Below are 23,240 nucleotides of genomic sequence, written 5' to 3' on the forward strand. Positions count from 1 at the left end.
GGTAACGCTGACCGCCCCCTGGGGTAGGGGTGTGCCCAGGTAACGCTGACCGCCCCCTGGGGTAGGGGTGTGCCCAGGTAACGCTGACCGCCCCCTGGGGTAGGGGTGTGCCCAGGTAATGCTGACCGCCCCCTGGTTTATGGATGTGCCCAGGTAACGTCCTAGTTCTGGATTGTTAGTCCAGTGACATTTTTCCTTTCCCATTGTGTTAGGAAAACTGTATGAGAAACACTTAACTGAATTCACCTCTTACTGGCTGTCCTTGGGAAAAGGGCCAACAGTTTCTGGGCCAAAGCTGTTATAAGTGAGTGTTGTCATCTGGCCAAATTTGTCATGTAGGCACACACAAGACTCTTTAATCCAGTGAACAATTTATGTATTTTTAAAAGTATGAATCTATATTTTGTTGGTCCGCTGAATTTTCATTCATTTACGTTTAAACAGCACAGCAAGGAAGCATATCATGTGCGTGTTTCCCAATTTTAAATGTGCCTTAAAGAACTAACTCCAGTTTGAGGATACTTGTGTTATATTCCTTGATTTTTCTTAGTCCCAGGAACTGTTCTGGATAACTTAGAGATAATATTTTACAGCAGAGAAAGGGAGCTTTTAGTGCCTGTGCTGATACTCTGAAACAGCTTTTAAACTAGACCCATTGAACTGTTCTTCTTCTGTAATATTTAGTTAATGTCAATTCTTAATCATTGAGGAACTGGGAAGTAGTGAAGAGGTTAATTTGTGGGTATGTTCTCAATGGGAAAGCGTCAAAGGTAGATAAACAGAGCTCAGCTATAGATCAGGCATGAATTTAAATGGCTTCATTGATTTTAGGCTTGTTCCCATGTTGTCCTCTCACTTATGTATATGGACTCCTGAGTTGCTCTGAACTTATATATTTGGATGCCTGAGTCACACTGCTGTTTTCTTTTTAATGGTTAGTCATTTAGTGAATATTTTTCTCCAGTGGAAGACTAGAAGTCAAATGGGCTGAAATTATTCACCTAGTGATATGTTAATTAAATAACGGCAGCTAGGAAGGATTTTTAAAAAGCATGTATTGTGAGATAAGTTTATTGGAGCTCTTATAGAGTAGTATTGCCAACAGATTTGCAATGCAAATTAAGTTTCAAACAGAATTTGATATGGTACCTAGAGTCATTCAGCATAGAAACAGAAACTGACAAGCACCCAAATCTGACCTAGTTCCATTTGACAGCATTTGGCCTATATCCCTCTAAACCCTTCCTATTCATATACCTATCCAGATATCTTTTAAATGTTGTAATTGTACCTGCCTCCACCACTTCCTCTGGCAGCTTGTTCGATACGCACACCACCCTCTGTGTGAAAAAGTTACCCTTCAGGTCCTTTTTAAATCTTTCCCCTCTTGCTTTAAATCTATGCCCTCTAGTTTTGGACTCCCCGCTCTCGCTCTCTCTCTCTCTCTCTCTCTCTCTCTCTCTCCCTCTCTCCCCCCCACCCCCAGGTAAAAGACATCAGCTAGTCACCCTATCCATGCTCCTCATGATTTTATAAACTTCTATAATGTCACCCCTCAGTCTCCGACGCTCCAGGAATAAAAAAACCCAGCCTATTCAGCTTCTCGCTATAACTCAAACTCTCCAGTCCCAGCAGCATGCTTTTCTGCACACTCTCAAGTTTAACAATTTTTATGTTACTGAAATCAAGGTGTACAATAAAGGGAATGTGACAATATGGATAAAAGGTTGCCTATAGATTAAGAATATTTAGATTAATGGATGTATATAGGCTAGAGGAATGTAAGAATCAATTTTGGAGCCTTTGTTTGTAGTTTGTGCTTTTAAAACAATGCAATAATGAAGAAGAATCAAATGATGGAAACAATCAGCAGGGTAAGCATATCTGTGGAGGGAGAACATTAACTTCTTTAGTTAACATCTCAGGTTTTGTCCGAACAGTGACTGCACTTAGGCATTATGCTAGTTGTAAATATGTTTTAAAATTATTCTACAAGGGAGTCAAAGGGTGTAGGGAGTAGACAGGAAAGGAAGAGCCACAATCACATTAGCCACAATGGGCCAAATAGGTGGTACTCCTCATTTGAATGTTCTGACAGTTGGCGTCATGCATTTTATGTAAGTAATTACTAAAATCACTTGTATATCTTTCAGCTTCCATGCTAAAGTATTGTAATTAACTTTGAGGTATATGGGCTAGGGACGGGGCTCAATCAGAGTTCTTTGTTTTGCAGGTGATGGCAGAGGGAGTGGGGTGGCGTGGTGGGGAACCTCTGCATGAAGGTGATCATTGGTAAGGATGTAATCAGATTTAGCTGTATATAATTCTTCCTACCCACCCTATCTATGAATTATTATTCTCCACATTCAATACAACATGCTGTGGACTAACCGTTGCTGATAGTTTCACCTTGAATCACTGCCCTTGGAAGATAAAGGGAGAAATTTGAGTGATACAGTTAGTAATCTCATACTAACCTCTATGTTTTAAGATTGATAACTAGAATACCTCCTTGATGTAATTTTTGATTCTTGAGCATTTATGGTGACCAAAATTATTGTCTCCTTGGTATATTCTTGCCTCTGAGATTCATAAGAGTACTACCAAAATCTTTTCTCATGTCTGATTTCAAACAGGCAGCTGCAGCACAACAACAGCTGTTGAAAAATCTCTATTCCATTCAATATGTGGGCTTTTTAAAACAAAACACATCATTTGATGCTGACTTGAATAAGCTAATTGAATTAGGCTGTAGGTAACTTGGCAGAAAATGTAATGTCTGTAAATTACACTTTATGAATGCATATCGGCCTCTATTTCCAGCATAACTGAATGAGGAATCATGCTAAAATGGAAAAAGGAATATTTGTCTGTATTGTAAAAATTAAAGTGCATGGAAACTGATAGTTGTCTTCTGAAAATATTTGTATTACATAGTGTCATAGAAATGCATATCGCAGAAACAGACCCTTCGGGCCAAGTTGTCCATGCCGACCAGATATCCTAAAGTAATCTAGTCCCATTTGCCAGCATTTGGCCCATATCCCTATAAACCCTTCCTATTCATGTACCCATCTTGATGCCTTTTAAATGTTGTAATTGTACCTGCCTCCATCACTTCCTCTGGCAGTTCATTCCATACACGCACAACTTTGTGTGAAAAAGTTGCCCCTTAGGTCCCTTTTAAATCTTTCCCATCACCCCTTAAACCTCTGCCCTCTTGTTTTGGACTCCACTACCCTAGGAAAAAGACCTTGGCTATGCACCCTATCCATGTCTCTCATGATTTAATAAACCATCTTCTCAAAGAAAAGTAATTTTTTATGGGTTGAGCAATGGAATAACTTTATGCACATGTAGGATCATAAATTTATTTAATGAATTTTTGTGTGGAATACAAAATGAAACGGCTATTTCTATTGGACTAGTAATTTTCAACTTTAAATCCGTCATTGTAGAATGATGGAAAAACGAACGTTTCCCCTCACCTCTGATATAATTTAGCACCTTGGAATAACTGAATGAAACCTTTTCCCACGTTTGTTCAATACTAACAAAATGTGGATGTGTCTTTACCATTTGATCATTGCCATAATAGTCTTTTAAATGGTTATCAATATAATTAGTGTTTTGAAAACTTAACATGCAAGAATTTCGGAGTCTACATCTGTCCTATTATAAAAACAAAAGTTATTTTATATTTCTATTCTTTGTAAAGAGTTGGGACTAACTGATATGTGAATGTACACCCAGGGGTGGCACATTTATGGTTGCATTATAGTCAGGTGCCGAGCAGCAATGTATCAAACCACCACCCACAAGGAGAGCTGAATGAAATTTACTCCGTGAAGCTGCAGCATTTTGAGGGTAAAGGTGTGATTACTGCAAACTTGGAGGCCTAGAAGAGATAACAGTATATTGTGCCCAATCTTTCTTCCGTTCTGTGGATAAGAATGGCTCTCTGGTCTTCTCTTTATCTTACTGTACCAAACATTCTTGTGAATGAGTGACCTGCTTCCAATCCACCATCAATATTACTCATTAGCTGCTTTCTATAGGACATGCACAAAGCAGTCTAGTGCTGGCTTTTCCCTTTAAAATCTTTACCAACTTGCTGTCTCCCCATTAAGGCGATGAGCAGGAACTCAGCAGAAAGAGGACTAAACTGTTACATTTCTACCCAGTGTGGCTGCATATTCCTTTTCTAAAGAGCTATAAAATTCTGCCTTGTGAAAGTGCTCACCTTCCTCTTGATCTGGAATGGTTAACAAGCAATGATTGTCTTGAGGACGTTTCATTCATATACGTTTTATCATGCAGCCATGCAATAATTAACAATACATTTATGTTGCAGCACTGCAACCTGGCTGTGGCACCTATGGTCTTTGATAATTCACTGTGAAAATTAGCCTTGAAACTGGTGCAGCAACTTTGTTTCAGTGCCAACTTCTGCAGTATCATAGTACAGTGAATGGGATGTGGGGGGGAAAAAAGCCCTGAAAGCTGCTTATTACAGCATTGATTGCAGCTCAGAAGATAATGCTGTGTTGGCTGCTCCATTATGTCTGGGAATGCTGCAATATAACTAGAAGAACCAAATATTAATTTCTAAGAAGAGAAAAGATAAAACAAGTTGACATTGAAAAAGAAGATAGCTGTCCATTTTTCATTTTGATTTAATCTGGTTTTGATCTTACTAAATTACGTGCCAGAAGCCTTTCATAAAATGCTGAAGTAACTTTATTCAAATTGGCTAATGGTTTATGATCCCACTTCTTCAAAAATGTTCAGAATATCTATACGTACTATCTGTTTCTGCATTTTGTGAAATTGGGCTAACCCTTGTATATCAGCAGAAATTCCCCCTTTTGCTTGAATGAAATTTTATGGCGCAGAAACACACCATTCAGACCAACGTTTATAAGCTGGTGTTTTTGGTTAGCACAAGCCTCTTCCAACCTTGCATTCTCTTGCTTTATCTCCATTATCTTCTATTTTGTTTCTCTTGTGTACTTGTCCAGTTTCTCATTAAGTGCATTTCTGCTATTAACCTCATACATGGCAGGTGTTATTGAGATGTACACTCTTACCATCCCCTGAGTAAAAAAATTTCTACTGAGTTCCTTTATTGGACTTACTAGTAACTATGTTGTATTTGTGGACTTAAATATTAGGTTTCCCTACCAGTGGAAGCATCTCCATGTCCACTCTATTGAATCCATTTATGGATTTAAAGACTTTAATTCAATCATTTTAGCCTTTCTTTTGAGGAGGGAAGAGCCCCGGCCTGTTTAGTTTTTGCTAAGTTGCATTCTCTCAGTTCTGGTGTCGTTTTTTGTATATCTTGTTTATGTATTCTCCTTTGTTCCCATGACCTTTTGTAATAAGTGTGGCCTAACCACAGTTTTACACCTGTTCAACATAACTTTCAAATTCTTATCCTCTAGAAATGAAACCCCAGAAGAAAAATTGCATTCTTTCACTTCTGATATCATCTTTTATATATCTTGTTTGTGTCATCTCCATTGTTCTCTTTATCTTTTGTAATATGGAGACCAGAACCATACTCACTAAGTGTGGCCTAACCTCAATTCTACACCTGTTTAACATAAGTTTCAAATTCTTGTCTTTTAGAAATGAAATCTCAGAGGAAAGGTTAATTTGGGCAGTGCTGCTTCAGACAATACTACAGACAGTAGATGATTTGACAGGTAAAGACAAAGCTCTCAGCCACTAGCTGTGTGACACATGTATGTTTCTTCAATTATATTAATGAAGAAATCCACCAGGAGACACAGGCACTTCATATCTCTTAGGAATGGGTGCAAGTTTGCATCACACTGCTGGAATTGGTACTTTGCAATCAAGACATTCCTCTGCAGTGCTAAATTTGCACCCTTTATGACTTTGCTAACCTACACTGCTATTTGTGATGATTTCTGAATCTGTACCCTGGATCCCTTTGTACCTCTATTGCAATTAGATTCTCATATTTCAAGAAGCTACTTAGTTTTCACTCAGAGTTGTTCAGTTTCATATTAGTTTACACATCCATTCTGTGAATTCTTCTAATGTTGCCTTGTTTTGGCCTTTCTCTTAGAATTAATGTAAGCCAGATTTAACTCTTGCAACACTTGCAAAGGAATAATTCCGTCACTTATGCCCAATTTGGGTTCTGCCAAGACCATTCGGCTCCTGACCTTATTACAACCTCAGTCCAAATAAGGACAAAAGAGCTGAGTGCCAAAGATGAGTTGAGTATGACTGACCTTGATACCAAAAGAGCATTTGACTAAGTGTGGCATCAAGAATCCTTAGCAAAACTGGTGTCACTGAAAATTGGAGTAGAAGGCTCTTCACGGTTGAAGTCATAGCTAACACAAAGGAAAGTGGTTCTGTTGGAGGCCGATCATCTCAGCCCCAGGATGCTATGTAGAAGTACCTCAGGATGGGTCCTCAGTCAACCATCTTCAGTTGCTTCATCGATGACCTCTCCATCAAAGTCAGGATGTTTGCTGATGATAGTACAATGTTCAGCACCATTGACTGGGCTTAGGTGGACAGGAAATCTAAGCATCTCCCCTTGATTTTCATTTTCATTATGATTGTTGGATCCCCCTCTATCAATAACCTGGAGGTTACCATTAAGCAGAAACTGAATCAAATTTGCCATATTAATATTGTGGCTGTGAGAACAAGTCAGAGGCTAGTGTATAACTCCTCTCCTGATTCCCCAAAGCTTCTCCATTTTCTACAATGTGCAGTTAGGAGTGTGATGGAATGTTCTCCACTTGCCTGGATGAGTGCGGCTGCGACAACGCGCAAGAAGTTTGATATTATCCAGGACAAAGCTACCCATTTGACTTACACCTCATCTACCATATTACCATTCATTCCCTTCACCGCTGGCATACAATGGTAGCAGTATGTACTATCTTTAAAATGCAGTACTATAACTCTCCAAAGCTCCTTCCAAACCCATAACCTCTACCACTTAGAGGAACAGGGTTAGTAAGTTCACCATTGCCTGCAAGTTCCCCTTCAAAACACACACCATTCTGACTTTGAACTATTTCAGAATTCCTTCAATGTGTCTGGGTCAAAATTCTGGAACTCCCTTCCTAACAGTGCTATGTGTCCCTGCACCCCAATGACTGCAGTGGTTCAAGAAGGAAACTCGCCACTACCTTCTGAAGAATAATGAGGGATGGTCAATAAATGCTAGCGTGGCCAGGAACACCCACATTCCACATACAAATACAATTAATCATCTGTGAATTTTGTGTTATTTGCTTCTGATTCCCAAGCCCAAATCATTTGTGTAACTGGCAAACAATAGTGATCTGAACACCTCATTCCATCTTCTGACAGAGTAATTTTTGTTACAGTTACATTTTTGCTGGTTATTATATTATTCTGATGTATTCTACTTTTAAATGGATGGAACTAATGAAACTTTAAACTAATATCAAGCTGATTGTTATCCTTCCCAGAATGTCTCTTTAAAATATGCAAAACCTGGGCTGACCCCAAAAGTAAAATAAGTTTCTGTAAGTAGCCAAATGATTTAGACTTGGGTAATTATTTTCCAAATAATCAACCATAGAAGGCCGACTGTTTCGCCCTATTCAGGTGGTAGGTTAGCTTAATGGTAACTCATGAAAATAAATCTTGATGTTTTGACAACAGTTCACATTACAGAAGAGGAAGTGCTGGAGATCTTAGAAAACATAAAGGTAGATAAATCTCCGGGGCCTGATCAAGTATATCCCAGGACGTTGTGGGAAGTTAGGGAGGAAAGTACAGAGCCCCTAGCAGAAATATTTGTATCATCTATCAACAGGGGTGAAGTACCGGAGAGTGGCTAATGTTGCCCCATTGTTTAAGAAAGGCTGTAAGGAGAAGCCTGGAAACCATAGACTTATGAGTCTGACATCGGTGGTGGATAAGTTGTTGGAGGTGATTCTGAAAGATAGGATTTACGTGCATTTGGAGAGGGAAGGGTTGATGAAGGGTAGTCAGCATGGTTTTGTGTAAGGAAAATTAGGTCTCACAAACTTGATTGAGTTTTTTAATGAAGTAACCAAAAAGTTTGATGAGGGCAGAGTAGTAGACATTGTTTACTTGGACTTTAGTGAAGCCTTTGACAAGGTTCCGCATGGCAAACTAATTAGTAAAGTTACATCACATGGGATTCAGTGTGAGCTTGCCAATTGAATACAAAATTGGCTTTATGGTAGGGAGGCAGAGGGTGGTAGTGGACGGTTGGTTTTTAGATTGGAGGCCTGTGACCAGCGGTGTTCCTCAGGGATTGGTATTGGGTCCACTTCATTTGTTATTTAAATGATTTGGATGAGAATATAGGAGGCATGGTTGGTAAGTTTGGTGCTATTATGGACAGTGAAGAAGGTTATCTAAGATTGCAAAGCGATCTTGATCAATTGAGTCAATGGGCTGAAGAGTGACAGATGGAGTTTAATTTCGATAAATGTGAGGTGTTGCATTTTGGTAATAAAAACAAGGACAGGACTTATACAATTAATGATAGAGTCCTGTATTATCACAGCCATAGAATCGTAGAGTCATATAACATGTAAACAGTTATGATGTTTAAAATTTAGACATTTGGATAAGTTCATGAATAGGAAAGGCTTGGAGGGATATTGGCTAAGTACATGCAGGTGGTAAACTAGTTTAGCTTGGGAATGTGATCGGCATGGACCGGCATTGGAGGCTGAGGAATGACCTTGTAGAAAATTATCAAAGCATGATGGGCATGGATAGGGTGAATAGTCAAGGAGGGGTGCCCAAAACTAGAGGGCATAGGTTTAAGGTGAGAAGGGAAAGATTTAAAAGGGCAACTTTTTCCATAGTGGAATGAACTGCCAGAGGAAGTGGTGAAGGTGGGTACCAATACAACTTTTAAAAGGCATCTAATGGGTATATGAATAGAAATGCTTTAGAGGGATATGGGCCAAATGCTGGCAATTAATTTAGGATATTTGGTCAGCATGGAGGAGTTGGACCGAAGGGTCTGTTTCCACGCTGTACATCTGTATGACCATTTGGACCGAAGGGTCTATTTCCATGCTGTATGACTCTATGACTTGGTCAGGAGATTGCGAATTCAAGCCGTATTGCAGAGATCTGGGTACACAAGAATGGAATTCTCCCGGTGTCCAGACAGATATTTATTCATTGACCAAAATCATGAGAAACAAATGATCCCGTCATTTATATCATTGCCATTGTGAGACTTTGCTTTCTGAAAATTAATTTCTCTGTTTCTACATCAGCACTTCACAGGAAAGGTAGTGGAGTTCTGGAACTTGCTCCCTTCAAAAACTTCAAGGCCAAGTCAGTTGAAAATTTTGGAATTAACATTGTTAGCTCTTTGTTAGACAAGTATATAAAGGATTAAAGTATGTAAATGGATTTAAGATGCAGATTAGCCATGATGTATTTGAATGGTGAAACAAGCTTGATGGGCTCAATTACCTATACCTATTCCTATTAAAAGAGTGACTGTACTCCAGTAACGGTTCATTTTCATATGAGACTTTGAAAAACACTATGTAAGTGCAATTTCTTTCATTCTTTCTGTTGTATTTTCAAACCTTCTTGAACTTGCCTCTTCTTTTCCTTCTTCCTCCCTGTAACACTTCTCCCTGCCACTACTTATAATACCCAAGCAAGATTAATCCATAATGATTCATTGACCCCATTGTGCAATTATTCTTCTCAGAATAACATGCAAGCATATTTTACTAATGCTCTCTGTAATCATCTGCTTGGAAGTGTTGAAAAATTCAACTGGATAACTCGCCTCAAATTTCTCTCCTCTCCTTTCCATGAGGAATTGGTTTGCTAATCACTGCTTCTTGGGATGGCAAGAATTAAGTTAGTATGTAACACGTTGCCTTAGGAACTCCAAGGTAACAAATACTATAACAGAATAAATATATTGCAACACTTAGGTCAGTCAATCAGCACCTTCTTCTGCAGAATAAATTCTTGCTCCCTTTGAAATTTGATACTCTTGCTCTATTCTGATGAATGTAAACAAAATTCCAATATTATTTCTCTTTCAGCAATATTCAAATTCCAAGTAACTAACAATATAATGAGAAGTCATTTGCCAAGTGTCAGGAATTAGTTTTAAAGATGTCAAACCTTAAACATGCGGGCAAGATTTTGCCTTAAAATGTGATGACAGGTGTTTGTGTGAACTTGTCTGTTCTGATTTTTGAGTGAATCCAAGAGAACTATTTTTAATCAGCCTGTTTTGACATTATTATACACCTTTGGGGCAGGTGTGACTTGTAGTCGGGACCTCTAGCCCAGAGGGATGCTAATGCTCCACCAAAAAAAGTCACTGTGAATAAATCAGAAATAACAAAAATAAACATTCAGTGCAGAATAAAAAATAGAAAACAGAGCACTCAAATTCCCATCTTTTTTCTGCTGTTATCATTTACAAAATGACAATTACTACAAAATCTTTCAATTACAAGAAGTTTATTACAGGTGAAAGAAACTTCAATCCAATCCATTTAGTTTATCCTTCCACACTAATCTAATGAGGAGCAATCTAAGAGATGACAACATAAATTACTGGAAAAAACTCAGCAGGTCTGACAGCATCCGTGGAGAAAAAGCGGAGTTAATGTTTTGGCTTCAGTGATCCTTCCTCAGAATTGATTTTACCTAGGGAAAATTGGAATATATGCTGAAGGTGCAGTTGGGGGGAGTAGATGGTAGGTGGAGATGGAGCCCAGAGAGAGAGAAAAACAGTTGGGCAGACAAAGGAAAAGGTAGGGATCAGCTTGGAGAATCAATAGCTCCTAACGGTCACCATTAGTGGCTGACAATGGGTTATTAGTGGTAGCAGCCCAGGTTGAGTGTGTAGGGGTTCGGGTAAGGGCATAGGAGAAGGTGCTCAGACCCTAAAATTATTGAACTTGATATTGAATCCTGAAGGCTGCAAGGCCCGTAAGAGTTCAGATAATGTCAGGTTCTACAAGGGGGCCTTCGAAATGTCCACCCTGCTCCTCAATTGAGGATTCTGTGGTTGACAGGGCCCTCAGCCATGTCTGAACCATCCACGGCATTTTGGTCCTAACCCCATCTCTTCCCTTCCACAGCAGTGACAGGGTCTCTTGGTCTTCACTTATCATCCCACCAGCATCCACATCCAAAGGATCATTAGCTACCATTTCTGCCACCTCCAGCAGGATGCTACCAGATACACTTTCCCCTCCCTCCTGCAGGGACCATTCCCTCCAAGACACATTGGTCCACTCTTCCTCCACTCCCAGAATCTCCCCAAATGCCACGGCACCTTCCCATGTGATTGCAGAAGGTGTTAACGCCTGCCCATTTACTTCATCCTCACTATCCAAAGCCTCAGACACACCCTCCAGATGAATCAGTGAAGTACCTACACTTCGCTCAATCTAATTTACTATATTTGCTGCTCACAATGTGGTCTGCTGTGTTTTGGGGAGATGATTTGCACACTGGGCGACTGCTTTGCAGAACGCCTATGTTCTTGTGCACCTATGTGCACAAAAATGACCGAGTGCCTGTTGCCTGCGACTTCAACAAACCATCATGTTCTCTGGTCAACATCTCTTTCTTGGGCTTTCTGCAGTGCTCCGGCGAAGCTCAGCACAAGCTGGAAGAACAGCATCTCATTTTCCGCTTGGGGACACTGTAGTTTTCAGCACTCAATATTGAGTTCAATAAATTTTAGGTCCTAAGCACCTTCTCCCATTTCTTTACCCCACCCCCCAAACACCAGACTTTGTCATCGCATGGGCTGCTACCACAAACAACCCATTGTCAGCCACTAACAGTGCCCATTTGCAGCTATTGATTCTCCCAGGCTGACCAGGGTAAAACCCTTTGCTTTGTCTGCACAACTGATTTTTTTCTCTGCCTGGGCTCCATCTCCATCTCCATCTATCATTTACCTCTTTCACCCGTCTCCCACCCCACCTTCTGGATATATATGTTTTCCTAGTTAAAATCAGTTCTGAAGAAGGGTCACTGGACTCAAAGTGTTAACTCTGCTTACTCTCCACAGATACTAACAGACCTGCTGTGCTTTTCCAGCAATTTAGGTTTTCGTTTCTGATTTCCAGCATCTGTAGTTCTTTGATTTTTTTTTTTTTGACCAATCTAAGATTCTCGCTGTAAACATGTTTGAGACTGAGTCACTGATGTTACACAACTTAAAACACCTATGCATTGAATCAGAATGCTGCACTTTATTTGAAATCCAATTTCCTTCTTGACTGAGGTCCTTACAAGTGGATAAAAATAATATCAGGAGCCTCCCTGTATTTCCCTCTGTAGTCCAGGAAGCACTGAACCTGATTGAAGCTTATGGGATCAGGTGTCAAGTATGGGTTCTTTCCTTTATGAATCAGTTAATAACCAACCGAATCATCAAGGAAACACTTCAATTATTGCTCAAGAAGAGCAATGTATTGTCTTTGTATTCCTTGAGGTGCTGAGGTGATTTGAAAATCTAAGCAAGAACCTCAGTGAAGCCAAAAGAATGTATCCATCCCTCAGGAGTGCTAAGAAATAGTGAGTGTCTTAATCTTTTCTCAGCTGGTGCTATTTAGCAATGTGTGTCGTATCGTGGCCAACAATCTCAACCTCCTTCCCTTTCATGGTTTATTGTAAGTTTTGTAAGCTCCAACCCTCTCACGAGAAGTAGTAATTAGAAATTCCTGGTGTGTTCATTAGTTCACTGAAATTAAATATAAAGCATATTGAACGGAGACGTCAGAGAAAACAATGAACCCTGGATTCAAACTTTCCCTATGGAAATAACCTTGATTTTGGTTTACAGTGGGGGTTGGGGAGACTGGGTTAGCACGGAGTAGGGTAGACACAAATAATTGAGCTAAACTGGCAATCCCCTAATGAGGTTTCAGCCATTGCCATAAGAGCAAAAATAGCCATAATGTTGCAACATGCTTCTGAATTGCTTTGAAAAATCCCTTTCTTCTCTGAGAAAAATAGTACGATAAGTAATAAGTAAGTAAGAGTTGATTGCAGTCCACCTCTCAGTCTGAGCATTGACTGGAGGTAGTTGATACTTCCCAATGACCGTGCTTCATATAACAATATCCAGTGGAGAAGGAAGCGCAAACTGGTATGTGTTTGTAACACCCTTTTTGTCCTCACAGGATCTCAAAACACTTTGGAACTATTGAATTACTCTTGAAACATAGTTCCTGCTTAGTTGGCGAATGAATAATTTGCACACAGTAAAGCCTGACAACATTAACATAAATGGTAGGCTTCTTAATCATGTGGAGCAGCAGAGCTTTGTATGATTCTGATGTCACCTGAGGCTGCTGATCAGTCATAAGTGGTTATTGTTGAGGTTTGTCCTGAGCAGCTCTGTAACACAGGACTCTGTGCTCTGTGGGCTGTTCCCCAAAGCACACATCAAGACCAACATTGACTGTGCCTGGAGTACCATCAACTTGGTGAAAGATGCTCTTTGGTCTGCCTGAAACATGTTGGTCTTTCAGTGCAAAGAGTCGACCTCGATCAAGTGTGATAGACTGGCACATTCCAAGGTCCATGACTACGTGCTGAGGGACACACTAAAGCTTGGGGCAGCTGCTGTCAAGGTGCAGGGGGGAAAGACTGCCATCCAGAGTCTTTCTGCCGCAGTTTAATGGGGGTCTGTTCAGTTGTCAAACTCTCTCAGTCCCTCAAAATGAACATAAATAGTTACCTGCGTAAGTGGGAAGTGCCTCTTTTTTTGCAACTGTAAAGACACTCTAAGAAATGGGATCATTTCAGTGTTTTGTAAAAGCTCAGCAGGTCTGGCAGCATCTGTGAAGAAAAAAAAATCAGAGTTAGCATTCCGGGTCCGGTGACCGTTCCTCAGAACTGGGGTTCAGAACGGTTCTGAAGAAGGGTCACCAGACTCGAAACATTAACTCTGATTTTTTTCTTCACAGATGCTGCCAGACCTGCTGAGCTTTTCCAGCAACATCTGTTTTTGTTCCTGATTTACAGCATTCGCAGTCCTTTCGGATGTACTGATTTTAAAATTGCCATTTTCAATGGCAATTTTAAAATCAGTACATGGTACCGTGTGATTCTTTTTGATTTGAGTCACTTCCGTTATGTTACTTCCCCATATAAAGGGAAGCTAGTATTCACTGGAATATTTATAGCCAGTTCTAGCAGTTCACGTTGCCTCTCTTCAATTGGAATCTGGCTCCCTATTTAGGTACATCATTTTCTCTGAGTACACCTAACCTGTGAGAGTGCATGTTGTCACAGCAGCTTGGCCTCCCTAAGTTATCTGCAGCACACACACCAAACTTGCTTCTGGAAAATTGCTTGTTCACTATTGTAGAATAATAGTCAACTTGCTGACTAATAGAATAGCAGAGAAAAGCGTTTTTGTATTATTATCTCACACAGTACTCTACCAAACATTAAACTTCTCACTGCCTCATCAATAGTAGAGAATCCAGTGTTGCTTATGACCTTGCAGTTGTGGTCACAAAACACATGCTTGACAAACAAATCACAACATTTGGTAATTAAGGGGCTCAAAATAATTTTGGCTGACTAGCCTGTTTCATTAGTTTTACCATGATAATCATCATTTATCTGGGACCTTATGAGGTATAATAATTACATTTGCTGTGCAATATTATTAAATTAGCCACCGTATAATCATTCAAATTATTGTTTCATGTGAGCAGTTTTTATTAGCTTCAAAAAGATAATGAAGAATGTTTATAGAAAAATTATCCAAAGTTGTTTGACTTCTGCTATTGGTGAAATACTGTAACAGCAAAATATACCAGGGAGTGTTGCTGTCAGTATTTAATTGATTTTAGCTCAGTTGTACTGTATCAAAATTATAACAGCTACAAAACATCTCAGTTCCCTAGTTCAACTTCACATTTCCTTAACAAAAATAGTCCCAAGCAATCTCAAAGCACTGTGGATACAGAATCTAGCAAGTGACGAGATTTAAAAGAAACTACGAAGATGAGAAAACTCAAATTGAAAGTAGGAAATGTTGAAATTTTGCAGCCACTTGATTACTAATTCTAAAGAGAAACAGTTTTGATAAATAAAATCACCTGAAACGTTAACTTTTTTTTCTTGACAGATGCTACTAGACCTGCTGCAGAACTTCTGTTTTCATTATTATTATTAACATTTTGTTTGTGTAACTGTTTGATCATTCTTCAGTTTTGATGATGAGACACGCACCAAAACTGTAAACAACTGGTCTTTCCTTTCTACAGCTGCTAACTGGTCAGCTGTACGTTACCAGTATTATCTGTTTTGGTTCAGTTATTGTGCACATTTTTTTACATTCATGTTTATAATACTTAGGTTGGAAAGTGCCAGCAAAAATAAAAATCCTGCTCTCTATCATTAACACCGTAGGCATTCTTCACAAATTTGATAAGTTATATCAAGTTATAACAGGTAGAATATAACATAATTTAGAATAATAGTCTTCACTATTATGCTAAATTACTGTGGTAATAGATATCCAGAGATTGAAATATGTTTTGAATGCATTTGTTTATTCTTTGAATCCCTGCTGTTAATATTTTAATACTTGAACCTTTTTCAGACATCCACTAGCAACGTTTTTCCACTTGTTTTTCCGCGTAAGTGCCATCATTACTTACCTCTTCTGTGACTGGTTCAGCAGAAGCTTTGTTGCCTGTTTTGTGATGATACTTCTCCTGTTGTCTTTTGACTTCTGGTCAGTAAAGGTAAGAAACATGGATCTGATGATTACATGCTTAAGTTAAATGTGATCTGCGGTTGTGGTAGTCTTTGGTGAGCTGGTTTGAATAAGAAGTCCTCTGTTACTAGCCAAAATGGCTTGCTAGGCCATTACAGAGGGCAATTAAGAGTAAACCACATTGCTCAAGTTACATATAGGCCAAAGCAGATAAGCCCAGCAGTTTTCTCTTGTGAACCAGATGGGCATTTGTAACACCTTGTTATCTCAGATTCTCCAGCATCTGCAGTTCGTACTATCTCTGGGCATTTGTAACAGTTGACAATCGTTATGTAGTCACCACTAGACTATCTTTCAATCCAGTTTATATTGAATTCAACTGCCATGTCCCCAAAATGTTACTCTGAGGTTCTGGATCACTAGTTTTGATTACAAGCCCGGTGTTCCTTCCCCTTTCCCATTCAATTTCTCTTTGTGATGGGGCCTCTGTCAGAAATATTGTGACTTAAAGATATTCAAGACTAGCTCCCAGCATTGCCTTTTGGAAGCTCTACACTTGGGACAATGGGGACATGGAATATAACCATGGTAACTACTCAACTGGAATATGGCCATTTTGGCTTTGTGATTGAGCATATTACACAAGGTCTTCCTTTTACTTTGTAACTTTCCCTTAGTTTTGCTGCTTATGACATAGATGAAAATATCCCAGATGATCTTTCCCCATTGTTGCTGCATAATTTGCTTCTCATTGTCAATACATGGGCTGAAATATTCGACATCTGCCTTAATTTCTGGCAGGAAGTTCCATTAGTAGCAACACAACTTCAGGGACAACTGCTCCTAGGCAGCCAGGAGCCACACCCAAAATATTATCCATGCGGAAGAAAACATTGACCACGGGTTCTGGAAAGTGGCTGTGGGTTCAAATGTCTTGTTTGTGCTGACTTTGTTTTTGTCATGGTGAGAGACTTGCTAGTACTTATCCAGTTACTAGTTTTTTTTATTCCTCGATAAGCCGATAGTTTTTGAGAAATACAAAACTGAAAAGTACTTCTTTGTGGGACAAACCCACCACCTATTGGCTAAGCAGTAAATAACACTGTGTAGAGCTGGATGAACACAGCAGGCCAAGCAGCATCAGAGGAGCAGGAAAGCTGACGTTTTGCGTCTGGGCCCTTCTTCAGAAAACCTGAAGAAGGGTCCAGACCCGAAACGTCAGCTTTCCTGCTCCTCTGATGCTGCTTGGTCTGCTGTGTTCATCCAGCTTTACACCTTGTTATCTCAGATTCTCCAGCATCAGCAGTTCCTACTATATCAGTAAATAACACTCCTTGATTATGAAAATAGATTACCCAAGAACAATTTTATCATGTTATTAGTTATACAGTAAACAGACAAATGGAGTAAAAAATTCTTGTCTTAATAACTTGTCAAAAAATCTATATTTTCAAATATTTAATTCAAAAGTAATCATTCTCTCCATAATTTTGTTCAAAGACTATTCATTGGGAGAAAAATGCAATTTCATGTTCTTTAAAAGATAACTTTTTTTATTTATATATTTTCCCCTAGGCACATAAAGGAATTCAAATATATGTGTGATAACTTGTGGTAATTATTTCAAATTCACAAAATCTTACCATTATCCTATCTTTTAAATCTATCATGTTGGTGAATCTATGGAATTAGAATTTCTTATACCTCACCTATAAGAAATACAAAACTTAGGTTGCACTTTGTCAAAATTCTGCAAAATTATGAAATTGCTTCAGATAAGTTGAACTGCTGAGACAGTGATACATTGGAAAGCTTTTTGTGCACTGTAAGATTCTACAAATAATAATGAGGACGATTACCAATTTATCTACTTTGGTGGAATTGGTTGTCACCGTCCAGTTTGTCTAGCTGCCTCAACTGTTGTCTTTATGCAACACCCAAATATGATGTCCAGGAAGTCTTCTGTTTATCTTGCCATGATCCTTCAGTTTTGCGCCCACACTCTAACCTCTCTAAGCGTATCTCTTCTGTAACACAACCTTATGTTCCCTTGACACCTCCATTCAAATCTTGACTGAGTACCTAGTTTTTCTGACCTTCCCACTTGCAAACACTAAATGTTTTTAGTGCACTGGTGCCATCCCTATTTCTTTTAAAACCACCGTGATCAATTGCCATCTCAAAAATCTCAATTCAGATATCCTTTGTGCAATCATCCTGAATTCGAATAATTTTCCGTGGCCTTTGAACATGCTAGAATTTCCAACTCCTAAAGAAAGGTAAAAGGTGATTTTGGTCCAAGCTGTCAAGAAATTGATGAGACCAGTTAACATCAACAGTTTCTATTTCTACTGGCTGGACAGCTTAAGACTCAGAATTAAAATTCAAAATTAAATTTCAGACAATTCAGCTTTGAAATTGGGAACTACTTCTACACATGAGGACAGGAGGTTAATTTTAAAATAGATGGCTGATTCTTTGTAAACTTACTATTAAGGGATATGTAGCAAAGGTGGATACCTGAAATCATAGCACAGCCATGATTTCACTGAATAATGGAACAGGCTCATCGGAACAGGAGTTGGCCATTTAACTCTTTGGGCTGCTCTGCCACTCTAGATCACGGCTGATCATCTACCTCAGCGCCATTTTCTCAAGCTATCCCCATATACTGTGATGTCATTAGTTTCCAGAAACCTATTGATCTTTGTCTTGAATATACTCAACGAAGAAGCTTCCGCAGCCCTCTAGGATTTGAGAACTCCTAAGATGCATCACACTTTGAGTGAAGAATTTACTCCTCATCTCAATTCTTAATGGCTACAAGAACAGGTCAGCGCCCAGGAGTTCTGAGACTAGTAACTCACCTCCTGACTCCCCATAGACTGTCCACCATCTACAATTCACGTGTGAGGAGTGTGGTGGAATACTTTGAATTGGCCAGGATGGGGCAGCTTTGAAAAGGCTGAAGCTTAACACCATCTAGGACAAAGTATCCTGCTTGATTAGCAACCCATCCTTGGACATTGGACATTCATTACCGCCACCTTGACCTTGCGTTAATCGACACACTGTTGCAGGAATGTGAACTGTCTACAAGATGCACTGCAGTAATTCTCCAAAGCTCCTTTGACAGCACCTTGACTTGGACCACACAGAAAGTTGAGAGCAACAGATTCTTGGGAACACCACTAACTAAGTTCCCCTCCAAGCAAATCACCATGCTGACATGGAGCTATGTCACAGTTCCTTCACTGTATTGCTGTGTCAAAAACCTGGAACTCCCTTCGTAACAGCACTGTAGGTGTACCTACACTGTATGAACTACAACATAAGAACTAGGAGTAGGAGTAGGTAATTCAGCCCCCTGAGCCTGCTTCGCCATTTTGACACAATCCATGGCTGATGTCATCTCGGCCTCAACTCGACTCTCCTGCCCACTTTCTATAACTCTTCAACCCATTACTAATTAAAATTTTGCCTATCTCATCCTTAGTTAACAGTTCAAGAAAGCAGTTTAACAGTGCAGTTAGGAATGAGCAATAGCCAGTGCCAGCCATGTTCTATGAATGAAATGTCTAATGGTGCCCTCAAGCCTAAATAAGAGCTTAATTTTAAGAGCCTCCTTGCAGTTCGACAGGCAAATGCAATTAATGGAAACTTGCAATAGTGATTTTTATGATCTTAGAATTGACAGGGCTGGCTTTTGGCAGATGTGTTTTAAACTAGTGCAAAAGATTGCAGAAACTCAATTTGTGTGTAATTTGCATCTATAATTCTGTACTGTTTTTGCATGGACTTGGTTAACTTAAAACTAAAATGTACTGAATAAATTATACAACCTAGTGGAAACTACTGCTTAGAATATTTAATATAATTTTGATTTTTGAAAATGAAATTGTTTCACTGCTATCATCAAAGTGTTAATATTTTGATTACTGTTGTGCAACGTAATAAAGTTAAGCCTGGAACCTCATGGTGCTGTTTTGTAAATCTTCATAGAAAATTTGCTTAAAAAACCCCTAAAAACATGTCAAATTATTCACTGCACTACAAGTTACTTGAATTATATTAATGATTCTCTGCCAGCTGCTAGATACAGAGCTACTTGTGGGAGTAAACAAAATTTCTGAACACCCATTTATTTCAAACTGATACAAACCCTTCCTGGCTGCTTCCCCAAATAGTAGATTGAGGGATCATAATGAAAAAAGGGATGAATTATAATGTTGTGAATTATAATGTGTTGTTCTTGCAGAATGTAACTGGAAGGCTCTTGGTTGGTTTACGTTGGTGGAACCAGATTGATGAAGATGGAAAAAGTCACTGGCTTTTTGAAGCCAAAAAGGTATACAGTTTGAACATAATCCCATTGTGTAAGTAATGGTTCAAAGAATTACAGGATTATGTGAAACTCCAGCCCATTACCTTTGCAAGAACTATTCTGTGGCATTCCAGGTAATTAACTCTAGCCAATTTGAAAATTAGGTTCTATTCAAGGATCTCTATGTAAGCAATAAAGTTGATATTTTATTAAACAGATGATAATGCTTTTATTTTCTTTCATAAAAAAGAAGTATAAATAAAAAGAACTATCCCTAGTCTTTTCTTTGAATTATTTTCTGAACAAACCCAATGGGTTTAGCAAGTATCCATCGGGATCTGTCATAGCACCCAACCTCGATCTGCCCTGCCCTTTCTTTTGATCTCGTCACCACATTCTTGATATCTGTTTTCATGTCAACCCCACCTTGGATATTGTGTTAATGTCACCAGTCCCCACCCTGTTGTCTACCATTCTTCATCTCTCTTGCTCAATCTTTCTTTACTTCTTTGTCCTTGATTTCTTCAAACCCACGCTCTCCATCTCTTCTCTTCTTCCCTCTCCTCAGCTCTCCTTTCTTCTTTTCCATTTTCCTATGTGTTCTCTCTCTCTCTCTCTGTCTGTCTCTTCCCCCCACCACCCTCTCTCTGTTTCTCCCTCACTCAGGTACTCATTCTGTCATTTTCAAATTTGGAATGAGAAACTGTGGTCAGTGTACTTATGCTTTTCTGTTTCTTCACAGACTACTCCTAAGAATAGAGCTTCATCGACTGAAGCAGAAGCTCAGATCTTCTGGCTTGGACTGATTGTCTGTCCTCTAATATGGACCGTATTTCTTTTCAGTACTTTGTTCTCCTTGAAGCTGAAGTGGCTGGTAAGACATTCTAAAAGAAATGTTGTAGGAAGATGAACCAAATTATTTGTTTCTTTTACTTATTCTTTTAGGAACGCAATTACTTTCTCTGACCTCTACTGGACAGACCCTACCTACTAGTTTGATCTGGCAGACAAATAAATAAGATAACCTCTCATTTTTCTAAACTCCAAAGAGTACATGCCCAATCTTCTCAACCTTTCCTCATAAAATAACCTCTTTAACCCAGGAACCAGCCTGGTGAACCTTCCCTGCATTGAAAAGCAAGTATTGCCCTCCTTAATTAAGGACACCAAATGCATAATATTACTTTAGGTGTAGTCTCCCCAAAAGCTGTCTATTCTTGAAGTAAGACTTCCTTATTGCAATAAATGGCCTCAATTCCATCTCTGAGATAGCAAGAACTGCTGATGCTGGAGTCAGAGATAACACAGTGTGGAGCTGGAGGAACGCAGCGGGCCAGGCAGCTTCAGAGGAGTAGGAAAGTTGACGTTTCGGGTCGGGACCCTTCTTCAAGAAGGATCCTGACCCGAAACGTCAACTTTCCTGTTCCTCTGATGCTGCCTGGCCTGCTGTGTTCCTCCAACTCCACACTGTGTTATCTCAATTCCATCCGTATTCCTCATTACATGTTATTTGCTTATTACTGGTTATCTATGCTGACCTTTTGTGATTCAGGACACGTAGATCCCTTTGTACTGCAGCACTATGAGGACTCTCTCCATATAAATAATCTTTTTTTTAATTCTTGCTGTCGAAGAGAAAATCATTACATTTTCCCACATTACACTCCATCTGCTAATATATCATCCGAAAACTATGGGCTCTTGCCGAATGCAAGATCTTTTATGCGGCATATTATCAGATTTAAATTTAATTAGAATTTCAAATATAATTATCTAATAATGGTGACAATGAAAATACTGGGTAGTCTTAAAAAAGACACCAAGTTCATTGATATTCTTTAGGGAAGGAAATCTGTTTTTCAGATTTAGTTGTTCACATTCCTGGAGTGGAGACAGCTGGATCTGTGGGGTCTCCTCTACTTGGGGGCAACTCGGCAGCCGGACTGATTGTGAACTAAAATCCAAGAGTGACATCATAGGAAAAATGTAGGTGTATCAATTGGTGAGAACGGCTGTTGGGGATTGAGTTTACATAGCTTAAAGCTAGAAGGATGTATAATTTATAAAGAAGAAGTAGCTACTTGGGATTTCAGCAAAGAGCAATACTGAAGGGGAGCCAAAGTTAAATCATGTCAAAACAAAATAATAAAGTAGACTGAATGAAAATAGAGCAGACGTAAGTGAAGTATTTTTTGTACTTAAACTAAGAGTAGCCAATAGTTTTTAGAGTTATGGGATGGCAGGTCAGCTGGGCCAAGCGGAGTGTACATATGAGATATGTGTGAACATACCCTGTGTCCTAGACAAATACATCTGCATGAAATGTCACTGGCTGCACAAGCTTGTACTTCAGGTTTTGAAACTTGAGCAGTGGCTAGAATCTCTGTTGTACATCCATAAGTCAGAGGACTATATGGCACTCGGGTATAGAGAGGTGGTCGCACTGCAGCTCAGAAGTGTGGATGTACAGATGGAATGGGTGACTGCCAGGCAGTCTAAGAGAAACAGGCAGGTAGTGCAGATGTCTCCTGAATCTGTACTGCTTGCTAATTGGTTATTCCAGTTTAGGGACTGCTGAGGGAAATGGATGTCTCAACTATATGGGGAGGTTGGGGGAGGGATGCATGAAGAAGAATGAGTAGACTGTAGTGTTAAGGGATTCCATAATCAGGGACTCATACAAGTGTTTTATGTGGCACATAGCTCCAGGATAGTGTGTTGCCTTCCCTGATGCCAGGGTCAAAGATGTCATGGAGCATCTATGGGATATCCTTCTAAGGGGAAATCAGCCAGAGGTTGTGACCATGTCATAGGGAGAAAGAGGGATGAGATCCTGAAGGCAGATTTCAGGGATTTAGGAAGAAAATTTTAAAAGCAGGACCTGAAGAGCAGTTATCTCAGGATTTCTTGCAGTGCCACATGCTAATTTGCATAAGAGCAGGAGGCTTGGTTGCTTGAACACATGGCTGGAGACCTGCTGGAGAGGGAGGGCATCAGATTTCTGTGGTATTGGGACTGGTTTTGTGACAAGTGGGGCTTGTACATTGTAACAGGACTGGGACAGATATCCTTGCAAGGAAATTTGCTCATGCTGTTGGGATGGGTTTAAACTAGCTTGTCAGAGGGATGGGAGCCTGAGGGATAACTCGGAGG

General features: G+C 39.5%; 1 protein-coding gene across 8 annotated transcripts in view; it reads left to right on the forward strand.

Annotated features, from left to right (window-relative positions):
- LOC109921770 (Golgi apparatus membrane protein TVP23 homolog A) overlaps window positions 1-23,240 on the forward strand; it is a 64,564-nt gene that overhangs the window by 694 nt on the left and 40,630 nt on the right. For all 8 annotated transcript variants that reach the window (XM_048609311.1, XM_048609307.1, XM_048609312.1 and 5 more), the window contains exons 3-5: window positions 15,647-15,791; window positions 20,022-20,111; window positions 20,830-20,961. In XM_048609311.1, coding sequence (XP_048465268.1) covers window positions 15,647-15,791; window positions 20,022-20,111; window positions 20,830-20,961 — 367 coding nt within the window. The remainder of the gene's footprint in view (window positions 1-15,646; window positions 15,792-20,021; window positions 20,112-20,829; window positions 20,962-23,240) is intronic.

The sequence above is a fragment of the Rhincodon typus genome, chromosome 21 (genome assembly GCF_021869965.1).
Source record: "Rhincodon typus isolate 14 chromosome 21, sRhiTyp1.1, whole genome shotgun sequence".
NCBI classification, from domain to species: domain Eukaryota; kingdom Metazoa; phylum Chordata; class Chondrichthyes; order Orectolobiformes; family Rhincodontidae; genus Rhincodon; species Rhincodon typus.